At 45.5% G+C, this 16,062-nt stretch overlaps 1 protein-coding gene across 3 annotated transcripts in view; it reads left to right on the top strand.

The window, feature by feature from the left end:
- The window catches only part of LOC133616379 (BMP/retinoic acid-inducible neural-specific protein 3-like), a 224,293-nt gene that overhangs the window by 125,983 nt on the left and 82,248 nt on the right, over positions 1 to 16,062 (top strand). For all 3 annotated transcript variants that reach the window (XM_072914704.1, XM_072914706.1, XM_072914705.1), the window contains exon 4: positions 1,896 to 2,086. In XM_072914704.1, the coding sequence (XP_072770805.1) occupies positions 1,896 to 2,086 (191 nt within the window). The remainder of the gene's footprint in view (positions 1 to 1,895; positions 2,087 to 16,062) is intronic.

Raw genomic sequence — 16,062 nt, 5'->3', positions numbered from 1 at the left:
CTCAACTTTATCAGTATTTTTTGCCAGTTTTTCAAAACATGTTGCAGGCATTAAATTCCAAATGTGATAATATTTGCAAAAAATAACAAAGTTTTCCAGTTCGAACGATAAGTATCAGTCTATTCAATTGAATATTGTCAGGACTTGGTCCTTGGGTTTTGTTTTTCCGGAAGGCAACGGAAAGTTGGCTCAGGCGAGACGGGAATGTGAGTACATACTTATTGTTAACGTTCAAAAAAGCAGCCGAATGTGAAGCGACTGGGATGAGAATCAGCACCTCCAAGTCCGAGTCCATGGTTCTCGCCCGGAAAAGGGTGGAGTGCCATCTCCGGGTTGGGGAGGAGACCCTGCCCCAAGTGGAGAAGTTCAAGTACCTCGGAGTCTTGTTCACGAGTGAGGGAAGAGTGGATCGTGAGATCGACAGGCGGTTCGCTGCGGCATCTTCAGTAATGCAGACGCTGTATTGATCCGTTGTGGTGAAGAAGGAGCTGAGCCGGAAGGCAAAGCTCTCAATTTACCGGTCGATCTACGTTCCCATCCTCACCTATGGTCATGAGCTTTGGGTTATGACCGAAAGGACAAGATCACGGGTACAAGCGGCCGAAATGAGTTTCCTCCGCTGGGTGGCAGGGCTCTCCCTTAGAGATAGGGTGAGAAGCTCTGCCATCCGGGAGGAGCGCAAAGTAAAGCCGCTGCTCCTCCACATGGAGAGGAGCCAGATGAGGTGGTTCGGGCATCTGGTCAGGATGCCACCCGAACGCCTCCCTCGGGAGGTTATTCGGGCACGTCCGACCGGTAGGAGGCCACGGGGAAGACCCAGGACACGTTGGGAAGACTTTGTCTCCCGGCTGGCCTGGGAACGCCTCGGGATTCCCCGGCAAGAGCTGGATGAAGTGGCTACGTTTTATCTACGTTCCCATCCTCACCTATGGTCATGAGCTTTGGATTATGACCGAAAGGACAAGATCACGGGTACAAGCGGCCAAAATCAGTTTCCTCCGCCGGGTGGCGGGGCTCTCCCTTAGAGATAGGGTGAGAAGCTCTGTCATCCGGGAGGAGCTCAAAGTAAAGCCACTGCTCCTCCACATCGAGAGGAGCCAGATGAGGTGGTTCGGGCATCTGGTCAGGATGCCACCCGATCGCCTCCCTCGGGAGGTGTTTAGGGCACGTCCGACAGGTAGGAGGCCACGGGGAAGACCCAGGACACGTTGAGAAGACTATGTCTCCCGGCTGGCCTGGGAACGCCTCGGGATCCCCCGGGAAGAGCTGGACGAAGTGGCTGGGGAGAGGGAAGTCTGGGCTTCCCTGCTTAGGCTGCTGCCCCCGCGACCCGACCTCGGATAAGCGGATGGATGGACGTTCAAAAAAGGAATCAAACAAAAGGCGCGCACAAGGGCGGAGGTACAAGACTTGGCTAATGAAAACAAAAGATTTGCACAAAGGCAAAAAGCTATAAACATGAAACAAAAACTTACTTGGCATGGGACTGTGAACAAGGCATGAAGCAGAGTGATCATAAAGTGTGGATGTTGCCAGAAAGACAGCCTGGCAACTCGAAGCTTAAATAATAGTGACATGATTAGTGAAAACAGGTGCGTGACTCAAAACGTGAAACAGGTGCGTGACGTGACAGGTGAAAACTAATTGTTGCTATGGTGACAAAACAAGAGAGTGAAACCAGGAACTAAAAAGCGTCCAAAAAACAAACAGCACATGGCCAAACAAAAACATGATCAACACAGACATGACAAATATAGGTTGAAAAGGATTTGCAAATCATTGTATTCTGTTTTTATTTGCGATTTACGTGCCGACGTCATTGGTTTTTTGGTTTTGTAGTGTTCAGTGTCAACATATACTGTTCCCCATGTATTTATTTTTTTCTTTTTGTGCAGGAGAGGAAGCCTTAACAATATTTGTCGACAAGAGAAAACTCAGCAAAAAAGGAGAGGTGAGCGATTACTCGAGTAATTCATCCGCTGTCACTCTGGAAGCTCTGCACCAGCTGGCCGCATCCTACTTCATCGACAGGGAGAGCACCCTCCGCAAACTGCATCATATCCAGATCGCTTCAACTGCCATCAAGGTACAGCTATTTGAGTTATAGTGTCTTGTCCTTGTCGTACCACACATGACAGCACTGTGACTAATGTACAATTCACCATATCAATATACCGTATTTTTCGGACTATAAGTCGCAGTTTTTTTCATAGTTTGGCCGGGCTCCAGTGCGATTTATACATGTTTTTTTCCTTCTTTATTATGCATTTTCGGCAGGTGCGACTTATACTCCGGTGCGACTTATACTCCGAAAAATACGGTATTCAAGGCGGGATCTAGTGTCGCTGTCATTTAGTGTATTATGGCGAGTTATCGATCTCGGACACAATGCCACGCCTCCACAGGTGGAGGAAAAAAAGGTCCCTTTGTCCAGTGTAACAGAAATAATATTAATAGAAAAAGGGTGTGATCCAGAGGAAGAGATTGTTCAGCGACGAGTCTTGGAAATCCCTAAAATGACTTCGTCAAACTAAAAAGACTTTCTGGTTCTTGGGACTTTTTTTGTATGTGTGCTCATGCTTGACATGCCGACATCTTTCTTTTAGAAATTTACATTTTAGGGGAAGTCACGCTTGACAAACCCACCATTGTTATTGAGATTTGGATTATGTTTTAGCCGCTTGAGCAGGGGTCCCCAAACTACGGCCCAGCATCCAAAATCCGGCACTGACTTCATCACAGTCAGATTTACAAACATATGAACCCTAAAGAGTATCTTATTTACTATTTGATTGGCAGCAGTTAACGGGTTATGTTTAAAAGCTCAATCAAGCATTCTTCCCTGCTTGGCACTCAGCATCAAGGGTTGGAATTGGGGGTTAAATCACCAAAAATGATTCCCGGGCGCGGCGCCGCTGCTGCCCACTGCTCCCCTCACCTCACCCCCAGGGGGTGATCAAGGGATGGGTCAAATGCAGAGGACAAATTTCACCACACCTAGTGTGTGTGTGACAATCATTGGTACTTTAACTTAACTTTAACTTTACACATACAAACTGTAGCACACAAAAAAGAAAAAACGTTATTATGGTTGTGCTGGATTAATGCACCCCTTGACGGGAGTGTTATATCAACTAAAGCCCACACTTAAACTTTCCACGTGCAAGATTGAATCTTTTTAAAAAGTTATTTAATAAGAAGCCAAAAAGTGCAAAAACAATAATGTTCGTGTTGGAGGAGTTGTGAATGAATGAAATATGAAATCCGTGCTGCAGTCTGCAGGTGTACCTAATGTTGTGGCCCTGCGGTCGTTCGCGGCTCCTCCAACGCGAGCATTGTTGTTTTTGCACTTTTTGGCTTCTTGTTGGGTGACTTTTTTGAGTGGGTTCGGTCTTGCAGGTGGGGGGTTTGGGTGACACGACGTGACGACTAGTGTTTATTTACAAGTTAACATGCATTAAAAAAAAACAAATGCGTGCCTGTTTCACATAAGGAGTGGGACTGATAGATAATCTTCCCAAAGAATTGCAGTTCCCTTTTAAATGAGTTGTAATGTTTGCGCAAATGAAGTCAAAGAACTAAACTAAACTATTGACTCCCATTTAAAGTATTTGTTTTTTGCCCTCAAAGCTCTGAGGGGCAAAGGGGCTGTTAGCATCCTTTAGGCAAATGCCGAGAGGGCGCTAACTTTCCAGGCATTAAATCCTGCTTTCTTAAGGCTTTCAGCACGTAATGACATAACCTGTAACACTTATAGTGCTATTGTGTATAGAGATGTCCGATAATGGCTTTTTTGCCGACATCCGATATTGTCCAACTCTTAATTACCGATTCCGATATCAACCGATACCGATGTATACAGTCGTGGAATTAACACATTATTATGCCTAATTTTGTTGTGATGCCCCGCTGGATGCATTAAACAATGTAACAAGGTTTTCCAAAATAAATCAACTCAAGTTATGGGAAAAAAATGCCAACATGGCACTGCCATATTTATTATTGAAGTCACAAAGTGTATTATTTTTTTTAACATGCCTCAAAACAGCAGCTTGGAATTTGGGTTATGCTCTCCTTGAGAGAGCATGAGGAGGTTGAGGTGGGCGGGGTTGAAGTATGGGGGGGAGGGTGTAGCTGGGGAGTGTATATTGTAGCGTCCCCGAAGAGTTAGTGCTGCAAGGGTTTCTGGGTATTTGTTCTGTTGTGTTTATGTTGTGTTACGGTGCGGATATCTCCCAAAATGTGTTTGTCATGTCTTGTTTGGTGTGGGTTCACAGTGTGGCGCATATTTGTAACAGTGTTAAAGTTGTTTATACGGCCACCCTCGGTGTGACCTGTATGGCTGTTGACCAAGTATGCCTTGCATTCACTTGTGTGTGTGTGTGAAAAGCCGTAGATATTATTTGATTGGGCCGGCACTCAAAGGCAGTGCCTTTAAGCCACGCCCTCAATATTGCTGTCTGGGTGGAAATCGGGAGAATGGTTGCCCCGGGAGATTTTCGGGAGGTGCACTGACATTCGGGAGTTTCCCGGGAAAATCGGGAGGGTTGGCAAGTATGACTGAGACACGCAACTGCTCTGTACTTCTCCCTACGTCCGTGTACCACTCCGTACAGCGGCGTTTTAAAAAGTCATACATTTTACTTTTTGAAACCGATACCGATAATTTCCGATATTACATTTTAAAGCATTTATCGGCCGATAATATCGGCAGTCCGATACTATCGGACATCTCTATTTTTAGCCATTTGAGTCTTCAAAGAGACTTTATCATTTACTGTGAACTTCTTTGCCACAATGGCCCATCTCCTCCCTTGTGACCCAAACATCAGTTTAGCATAACTTCATCCGTCCAATACTATCTGGTATGGATAATATACAGTGTATTTGATAGATTCCTGCAAAAAGAACAAGGTTTTTGATTATTATTAGAGATGTCCGATAATGGCTTTTTTGCCGATATCCGATATTGTCCAATTCTTAATTACCGATTCCGATATCAACCCATACCAATATATACAGTCATGGAATTAACACATTATTGTGCCTAATTTTGTTGTGATTCCCCGCTGGACGGGGTAAGGAAGTAGCGGGGGGTGTATATTGTAGTGTCCCCGAAGAGTTAGTGCTGCAAGGGTTTCTGGGTATTTGTTCTGTTGTGTTTATGATGAGTTACGGTGCGGATGTTCTCCCGAAATGGGTTTGTCATTCTTGTTTGGTGTGGGTCCACAGTGTGGCGCATATTTGTAACAGTGTTAAAGTTGTTTATACGGCCACCCTCAGTGTGACCTGTATGGCTATTGAATAAATTGTGCTTTGCATTCACTTGTGTGTGTGTGTGTGAAAAGCCGTAGATATTATGTGATTGGGACGGCACTCAAAGGCAGTGCCTTTAAGGCAAGCCGTCAATATTGTTGTCTGGGTGGAAATCGGGAGAAATTCGGGAGAATGGTTGCCACGGGAGATTTTCGGGAGGTGCACTGACATTCGGGGAGGGTTGGCAAGTATGACTGGGAGACGCAACTGCTCTTTAAATCATTTATCGGCCGATAATATCGGCAGTCCGATACTATCGGACATCGGTAGTTTTAGCCATTTGAGTCTTCAAAGAGACTTTATCATTTGCTGTGAACTTCTTTGCCACAATGGCCCATCTCCTCCCTTGTGACCCAAACATCAATTTAGGGTTAGGGGATAGGGGTTAGGGGTTAGGGTTAGGGTTAACCCATAGGGTTAGGGTTGGGGTTAGGTTTAGGGTTGGGGTTAGGGTTAACCCATCTGTCCGATACTATCTGGTCTGTATAATATACCGTGTATTTGGATCACAATCAGATAGATTCCTGCAAAAAGAACAAGGTTTTTGATTATTATTAGAGATGTCCGATAATGGCTTTTTTGCTGATATTCCGATATTGTCCAACTCTTAATTACTGATTCCGATATCAACCGATACCGATATATACAGTCGTGGAATTAACACATTATTGTGCCTAATTTTGTTGTGATGCCCCGCTGGACGGGGTAAGGAAGTAGCGGGGGGTGTATATTGTAGTGTCCCCGAAGAGTTAGTGCTGAAAGGGTTTCTGGGTATTTGTTCTGTCTCCCGAAATGTGTTTGTCATGTCTTGTTTGGTGTGGGTTCACAGTGTGGCGCATATTTGTAACAGTGTTAAAGTTGTTTATACGGCCACCCTCAGTGTAACCGGTATGGCTGTTGACCAAGTATGCTTACATTCACTTGTGTGTGTGTGAAAAGCCGTAGATATTATGTGACTGGGCAGTGCCTTTAAGGTTTATTGGCGCTCTGCACTTCTCCCTACGTCCGTGTACACAGCGGTGTTTTAAAAAGTAATACATTTTACTTTTTGAAACCGATACCGATAATTTTGAAACCGATACCGATAATTTCCGATATTAAAATTTAAAGCATTTATCAGCCGATAATATCGGCAGTCCGATATCCCTAATTGTGTACCTATTTGAATTGGAGGTGACGAAAGTATAGTTGCCTTCAACTGCAATGTTTTGGAAGGAAGATGATTTGCGTACACAGGATTTTAACAATTATTTGCATTTAATTGCATTTTTTTTTCAAATGTGAACTGTGCCCTTCAATAAAACCCATATACATGTGTATAGGTGTATGGAAGGGGATTAGCGGAGAATGAGAAAAGGTATTTTCTGGTCGTAAAAATGGACAGGCTTTAGTTTGGGCTTTGTGCTTTTGCGCGAAGGCGGGTAGTAGCCTGAGGTTAAGTCAGTGAGGGGCTTAACAATGCTCGAGTAGTTCCTAATAAACTATCCGTACTATCCTGACAAGACTAAGACTGAGCTGAGCTGCTAGAGATTGCGGGGCACAGGCCATGGACTTAGGGCTTTCAGTTTTTCAGGGTCAGTCTCAACTCCCTGTCTGGACACGACATGACCTAGATATCGGACAGACGTTGGGAACGACGTACAATTCTCGGGGGAGAGTTTGAGCCCGTAGTCCTTTAGGCGATTAAGAACTTTTATTAGGTGGACCTCGGGTTCTTCAGGCGTCTTGGAGATTATAATGATATCATCCATAAACACCGATCTCTTCATGGAGATGCGTTTCCCACCTAGGCCTTCAGTGATGTCCGACTTCAATGATTACCTCTCAAAATACCATCATTATACTATACAGAAACACATTACATTGAACCACCTCAACAGTGTACAAACCCCGTTTCCATATGAGTTGGGAAAGTGTGTTAGATGTAAATATAAACGGAATACAATGATTTGCAAATCCTTTTCAACCCATATTCAATTGAATGCACTACAAAGACAAGATATTTGATGTTCAAACTCATAAACTTTGCTTTTTTTTGCAAATAATAATTAACTTAGAATTTCATGGCTGCAACGCGTGCCAAAGTAGTTGGGAAAGGGCATGTTCACCACTGTGTTACATGGCCTTTCCTTTAAACAACACTCCGTAAACGTTTGGGAACTGAGAAGACACATTTTTTAAGCTTCTCCGGTGGAATTCTTTCCCATTCTTGCTTGATGTACAGCTTAAGTTGTTCAACAGTTCGGGGGTCTCCGTTGTGGTATTTTAGGCTTCATAATGCACCACACATTTTCAATGGGAGACAGGTCTGGACTACAGGCAGGCCAGTCTAGTACCTGCACTATTTTACTATGAAGCCACGTTGATGTAACACGTGGCTTGGCATTGTCTTGCTGAAATAAGGAGGGGCGTCCATGGTAACGTTGCTTGGATGGCAACATATGTTGCTCTAAAACCTGTATGTACCTTTCAGCATTAATGGCGCCTTCACAGAATTTACCCATGTCTTGGGCACTAATACACCCCCATACCATCACAGATGCTGGCTTTTCAACTTTGCGCCTATAACAACCCGGATGGTTCTTTTCCTCTTTGGTCCGGAGGACACGACGTCCACAGTTTCCAAAAACAATTTGAAATGTGGACTCGTCAGACCACAGAACACTTTTCCACTTTGTATCAGTCCATCTTAGATGAGCTCAGGCCCAGCGAAGCCGACGGCGTTTCTGGGTGTTGTTGATAAACGGTTTTCGCCTTGCATAGGAGAGTTTTAACTTGCACTTACAGATGTAGCGACCAACTGTAGTTACTGACAGTGGCTTTATGAAGTGTTCCTGAGCCCATGTGGTGATATCCTTTACACACTGATGTCACTTGTTGATGCAGTACAGCCTGAGGGATCGAAGGTCACGGGCTTAACTGCTTACGTGCAGTGATTTCTCCAGATTATCTGAACCCTTTGATGATATTACGGACCGTAGATGGTGAAATCCCTAAATTCCTTGCAATAGCTGGTTGAGAAAGGTTTTTCTTAAACTGTTCAACAATTTGCTCGCGCATTTGTTGACAAAGTGGTGACCCTCGCCCCATCCTTGTTTGTGAATGGAATCTACTTGTATACCCAATCATGGCACCCACCTGTTCCCAATTTGCCTGTTCACCTGTGAGATGTTCCAAATAAGTGTTTGATGAGCATTCCTCAACTTTATCAGTATTTATTGCCACCTTTCCCAACTTATTTGTCACGTGTTGCTGGCATCAAATTCTAAAGTTAATGATTATTTGCAACAAAAAAAAATGTTTATCAGTTTGAACATCAAATATGTTGTCTTTGTAGCATATTCAACTGAATATGGGTTGAAAATGATTTGCAAATCATTGTATTCCGTTTATATTTACATCTAGCACAATTTCCCAACTCATATGGAAACGGGGTTTGTACAAAAAGGGCAATTCTGCGTCGCATTTGAAAATCGATAAACCTGCATCAGCAATGAAAAGATATCTGGCGGGCTACTAAGACGGCCACACTTTGGCGACAACGACACAATAAACACGTCTCAAGCCACTTCTTCATGACAAAAACGTCACAGTATTTACATACATTGCAGAAGAGCAATAATTTTTTCTGTAGATGTCCGATAATGGCCAACTCTTAATTACCGATTCCGATATCAACCGATACCGATATATACAGTCGTGGAATTAACACATTATTATGCCTAATTTTGTTGTGATGCCCCGCTGGATGCATTAAACAATGTAACTTTACCATGAATTGATTAATGTGGACCCCTGACTTAAACAAGTTGAAAAACTTATTCGGGTGTTACCATTTAGTGGTCAATTGTACGGAATATGTACTGTACTGTGCAATCTACTAATACAAGTTTTAATCAATCAAAATAAGAGAACAACTTCAACTCCAGTTATATTTAGTATTGAAGTCACAAAGTGCATTATTTTTTTTAACATGCCTCAAAACAGCAGCTTGGAATTTGGGACATGCTCTGCCTGAGATAATCCAAATACCCACTACAACTATGGGAAATACTATACTTTGACTTTCACAAAGTGTATTATTTTTTTATTTTTTTTAAATATGCCTCAAAACAACAGCTACTAAAACAATGAAGGCACACAGCTTCAGTCCAGAGTATACTAGAGCATACTTGCCAACCTTGGGACCTCTGAATTCGGGAGATGGGGGGGCGGGGTTGAGGTGGTGAGGGGGGTGGTTTGGTGGCAGGGGGGGTGTATGTTGTAGTGTCCCGGAAGAGTTAGTGCTGCAAGGGGTTCTGGGTATTTGTTCTGTTGTGTTTATGTTGTGTTACTGTGCGGATGTTCTCCCGAAATGTGTTTGTCATTCTTGTTTGGTGTGGGTTCACAGTGTGGCGCATATTTGTAACAGTGATAATAATAATAATAACAGATTTTATTTGTAAAAAGCACTTTACATTGAGTAAACAACCTCAAAGTGCTACAGTGTATTAACAAATAAATAAATAAATAAATAAAAATAAAAAGATAATAAAAAAATAAATAAAACTAGAACAGCCAAATAGCTAAAACTAGTATGCATACATCTAAAAAAAAAAGGATTTTTTTTTTAAAGAAGGGTTTTTAAGCCTTTTTTAAAAGCATCCACAGTCTGTGTGTCAAGACTTGGTCCTTGGGGTTGGTTTTTCCGGAAGGCAACGGAAAGTTGGCTCGGGCGAGACGGGAATGTGAGTACATAATTTTATTTAATATTATCAAAAAAGAACAAACAAAAGGCGCGCACAATGGCGGAGGTAAAAAAAACTTGGCTAATGAAAACAAAACTTGCACAAAGGCAGAAACTGTGAACAATGAAACAAAAACTTACTTGGCATGGGACTGTGAACATGGCATTATGCAGAGTGACGATAAAGAGTGATGTTGCCAGACTGACCAACAGAAAATGAAAAGCTTAAATAACACAGACATGATTAACAACAGGTGCGTGACTCAAAACGTGAAACAGGTGCGTGACATGACAGGTGAAAACTAATGGGTTGCTATGGAAACAAAACAAGGGAGTGAACAACCAGGAACTAAGAAAGTGTCCAAAAAACAAACAGCACATGGCCAAACAAAAACATGATCAACACAGACATGACAGAAATTCCCCCTTACGGACAGATCCCAGATGTCCAAAAACAAAAAAATTAACAAGACTCATGGGAGGGCGGGAGGGGAACATGGCGGTGGGTCGCCAGACCAAGTGGCCCCGAATCCACCGAGGCATAGTCATGTGGCGGCGGCGAGTGGAATGCCGCTGCAGAAGGCGAGGTGGGCAACCCGGGAAGGGCCACATCAGTGGCCGACGAGGAGGTGGGCGCACTTGGCGTGGCGGACGACCAGGTAGCGGCCATATCCGTGGCCAACGAGAAGGCAGGCGCGTCCTCGTCGTGGCAGGCGTGGAAGCAGCAGATGACGCAGGTGCGGGTGCAGCAGACGAAGCAGGCGGCGAAGCTTGGCGTGGCGCGTCGAGCGGCGAAGCTTGGCGTGGCGTGTCGAGTGGCGAAACTTGGCGTGGCACGTCCTGGCATGGCGGGTCCTGGCTTGGCGGTGCTTGGTCTTGGCTTGACGGTGCTTGGTCTTGGCATGGCGGTGCTTGGTCTTGGCAGGGCGGTGCTTGGTCTTGACTTGGGTCTTGGTCTTGGTCTTGACTTGGGTCTTGGTCTTGGTCTTGACTTGGGTCTTGGTCTTGTGGAGCTGCGACTGGCGGCACTTGGCGTCGTGGTGCAGATACTAGAGCTTGGCGTGGTGGAGCTGGTGCTAGCCTTGGTGCGGCGACAGGTGCTAGCCTTGGTGCGGCGACAGGTGCTAGCTGTGGTGCGGTGACAGGTGCTAGCTGTGGTGCGGCGACAGGTGCTAGCCGTGGAGCGGCGACAGGTGCTAGCTGTGGTGCGGCGACAGGTGCTAGCCGTGGAGCGGCGACAGGTGCTAGCCGTGGAGCGGCGACAGGTGTTAGCCGTGGAGCGACGACAGGTGCTAGCCGTGGTGCGGCGACAGGTGCTAGCCGTGAATCGGCGACAGGTGCTAGCCGTGGAGCGGCGACAGGTGCTAGCCGTGGAGCAGCGACAGGTGCTAGCCTTGGAGCAGCTAGCCGTGGTGCTAGCCGTGGTGCTGATACTGTTGCTTGCTTTGGAGCAGGTGGAGGTGGCCTAACTGGGGGTTTGCGGCTTGGCAGGCTGAAAGACCGGTGGTGGTGGCCGAACCAGAGGTTGCGGCTTAGCAGGCCGAAAGACCGGTGGCAGCGGCCGGGCTGGCGGCTGTGGCTTGGCATGGTGATGCTGAGCCACCCCACCTGAAAAGTTCCCAGCCCTAGACCCCCCCCCTCAAGGAGCAGATACCGGACGCGCTCCCTGCGTTCTGGGTGGAGGGAGGTAAGGAGGGGGGCAGAATCCTCCCCATTAAATTGTCCAAAATATTTTTCTTTATCCCCCACCTGGGGTTGTGTGGGCGGACAAAAAGAAAAAAATTGTGACGGGGGCGGGGCTTGAGTCTTGGGGGGCGGGGCATGAAATCTGGATAGCTTATGCTATGGGAACAAAACAAAGGAGTGAACAACCAGGAACTAAGAAAGTGTCCAAAAAACAAACAGCACATGGCCAAACAAAAACATGATCAACACAGACATGACACTGTGATGCCCTCAGGTGGTCAGGGAGAGCGTTCCACAGACTGGGAGCGGCGGAGCAGAAAGCACGGTCTTCGGTGTTAAAGTTGTTTATACGGCCACCCTCAGTGTGGCCTGTATGGCTGTTGACCAAGTATGATTTGCATTTACTTGTGTGTGTGTAAAAGCCGTAAATATTATGTGCCTGGGCCGGCACGCTGTTTGTATGGAGGAAACGCGGACGTGACGGCAGGTTGTAGAGGACGCTAAATGCAGTGCCTTTAAGGCACGCCTCCAATATTGTTGTCCGGGTAGAAATCGGGAGAAATTCGTGAGAATGGTTGCCACGGGTGATTTTCGGGAGGGGCACTGAAATTCGGGAGTCTCCCGGGAAAATCGGGAGGTTGAAACCGATACCGACACTTTCCGATATTACATTTTAAAGCATTTATCGGCCATCTCTAATTGTTTCTTCCATTTTTAGTATATTTGTCATTATGGATTTGATATGAACGAAATAAATCATGAACATATTGCATGTGAAAAAAACACATTAAACGTGAAAAAAAATGTTATAAAATGTTTGCACTCACCAAAACGGCTGTGTCCCCCACAATACTTACTTCAATGCATTCTCAAATGCATTCTCCTTTCTTTCCTCAAAAAGACCTCAATGACTTGGTTGTACAGTTTGTCCGTGTGTTCCAGTTCCAACACTAAATCATTTTCTATTGACATGGAGGCCAATGCTGAAAGTCTCGTCTGTCCAGTTGTGTTTCTTTAATTCGCTTTAAGGCTGAGAATCAATCAATCATCCATCCATCCATCTTCTTCCGCTTATCCGAGGTCGGGTCGCGGGGGCAGCAGCTTAAGCAGGGAAGCCCAGACTTCCCTCTCCCCAGCCACTTCGTCCAGCTCCTCCCGGGGGATCCCGAGGCGTTCCCAGGCCAGCCGGGAGAGATAGTCTTCCCAGCGTGTCCTGGGTCTTCCCCGTGGCCTCCTACCGGTCGGACGTGCCCGAAACACCTTCCTAGGGAGGCGTTCGGGTGGCATCCTGACCAGATGCCCGAACCACCTCATCTGGCTCCTCTCGATGTGGAGGAGCAGCGGCTTTACTTTGAGCTCCCCCCGAATGACAGAGCTTCTCACCCTATCTCTAAGGGAGAGCCCCGCCACCCGGCGGAGGAAACTCATTTCGGCCGCTTGTACCCGTGATCTTGTCCTTTCGGTCATGACCCAAAGCTCATGACCATAGGTGAGGATGGGAACGTAGATCGACCGGTAAATCGAGAGCTTTGCCTTCCGGCTCAGCTCCTTCTTCACCACAACGGATGGATACATTACTGAAGACGCCGCACTGATCCGCCTGTCGATCTAACGATCCACTCTTCCCCCACTTGTGAACAAGACTCCGAGGTACTTGAACTCCTCCACTTGGGGCAAGATCTCCTCCCCAACCCGGAGATGGCACTCCACCCTTTTCCGGGAGAGAACCATGGACTCGGACTTGGAGGTGCTGATTCCCATCCCAGTCGCTTCACACTCGGCTGCGAACCGATCCAGTGAGAGCTGAAGATCTTGGCCGGAGGAAGCCATCAGGACCACATCATCTGCAATCAATCAATCAATCAATGTTTATTTATATAGCCCTAAATCACAAGTGTTGAGGTGGCGACTTGTCCAGGACGTACCCCGCCTTCCGCCCGATTGTAGCTGAGATAGGCTCCAGCGACCCCAAAAGGGACAAGCGGTAGACAATGGATAAATCACAAGTGTCTCAAAGGGCTGCACAAGCCACAACAACATCCTTGTTTCAGAGCCCACATAAGGGCAAGGAAAAACTCCCAACCCAGTGGGACGTCGATGTGAATGACTATGAGAAACCTTGGAGAGGACCGCAGATGTAGGTGCCAAGTATGCCTTGCTGTCACTTACGTGTGCAAGCAGAAGATGCATAAAACAAAAGGCTGGGCTGGCACGCCGTTAATACAGATTGTAGAGGGTGCTAAATGCAGTACCATCATGGTACTCCCTTATTATTATTGTAAGGGTGAAAATCGGAGAATATTAATCCCGGGAGTTTTCTGCGAGAGGCACTGAAGTCCGGAAGTCTCCCGGGAAAACAGGGGGGTCGGCAAGTAAGGAGCTGAGCCCCATCAGAGCCACGGGTTGCCGACCCCTGCACTAGAGGTAGGTGCCACTGGGAGAAAGGTGGGTGAAGTGTCATGCCCTAGACAACAGCTGTGACTAGCAATCGAACCTGGAACCCTCAAGTTACTAAGAAAATATATGCATCATAGCAGACTATGCAAATCATATGATGATGATGTGGGATCTGGTGAAATGTGTCCTCTGCATTTGACCCATTCCCTTGATCACCCCCTGGGAGGTGAGGGGAGCAGTGAGCAGCAGCGGTGGCCACGCCCGGGAATCATTTTTGGTGATTCAACCCCCAATTCCAATCCTTGATGCTGAGTGCCAAGCAGGGAGGTAATGGGTCTCGTTTTTATAGTTTGGTTTGAACTCACGACCTACCGATCTCAGGGCGGACACGCTGGTTCGTAGTTTTGAAAACCCAGAAATTTGGTTAAAATAATACCCATATAGGTTGCTCTTCATAAAAATAACCCCAAAATTTAACCCAACACTCGCAACTCATAAATTGGGTTAGCAAAATAACCCAGCATTTTTTTTTGTGTGTACAGAGAGATTGCACTTTCCTAAAAAGAGACACTGTAATCTGTAATCTAGGGGTGTAAAATCACGGCCCAGTGGCCATTTTTCTTCCCACAGCTCTTTTTTTGTCCCTCTGCATACTGTAAAAAATGTTATTATATAAATATAAAATATATTTTATATTTTCAGTTACCGTATTTTCCGTACTATAAGGCGCACCTAAAAACCCCCAATTTTCTCAAACGCTGACGGTGCGCCTTATAATCCGGTGCGCCTTATATATGGACCAATATTGAGCCACAAAAGATCTCGCAACTACGGGATGCATAACGTAACCCCAGCCTCTATTGTAGTGTATATTCTGTGCGCCTTATAATGTGGTGCGCCCATACTTGCCAACCCTCCCGGATTTTCCGGGAGACTCCCGAAATTCAGCGCCTCTCCCGAAAACCTCCCGGGACAAATTTTCTCCCGAAAATATCCCGAACTTCAGGCGGAGCTGGAAGCCACGCCCCCTCCAGCTCCATGCGGACCTGAGTGACGTCAGGTGCGCAACACCACGTAAATCGTTGGCCAACCAAAAAGTAACCCCAGTACGCTATAGCCAACATTCACCAGGAGATGGCAACAGACAAACATAGATCACTATTACATTCCTCCCCTTTTAGAAATGTATGGAAGTTACTCAAAATAAATAAACAACCCAACCAAAAAATGCAGCAGCTCGATTAAAAAACTGTACTTAAGCCACATTTTTTTCTTTTTTTTTTTAGTACTGATCTCTTAACCCTCATTTGTAAAAAAATAACATGCTTATTATACAAACAGTATTTGTACACCTTTAACACAGATTTTTATACTGTCTTCAGAGATTCAGTTTTTTTGGTGGTACTCGAAACCCTTCTGGGTACCTGCGAAAGGGTGTTCAGCATGGTTAGAAAAATAGTGACAGAGAATAGAACAAGGATGGACAATTCAACCCTTAACTCAACAATGAGTAGATGAGTGTGTGTATATGTGTAAATAAATGAACACTGAAATTCAACTATTTCTTTTATTTATATATATATATATATATATATATATATATATATATATATATATATATATATATATAATTAAAAAAAAATATATATATAGCTAGAATTCACTGAAAGTCAAGTATTATATATTTCATATATATATATATGAAATACTTGACTTGGTGAATTCTAGCTGTAAATATACTCCTCCCCTCTTAGCCCCGCCCCAACCACGCCCCCCACCCCAAACCTCCCGAAATCGGAGGTCTCAAGGTTGGCAAGTATGGGTGCGCCTTATACTGTGGTGCGCCTTATATATGAACAACGTTTTAAAATAGGCCATTCATTGAAGGTGCGCCTTATAATCCGGTGGGCCTTATAGTGCGCAAAATACGGTATACA

The sequence above is a fragment of the Nerophis lumbriciformis genome, linkage group LG14 (assembly GCF_033978685.3).
Source record: "Nerophis lumbriciformis linkage group LG14, RoL_Nlum_v2.1, whole genome shotgun sequence".
Classification (NCBI taxonomy): Eukaryota; Metazoa; Chordata; class Actinopteri; order Syngnathiformes; family Syngnathidae; genus Nerophis; species Nerophis lumbriciformis.
This window is presented reverse-complemented; position numbering and strand designations above follow the sequence as displayed.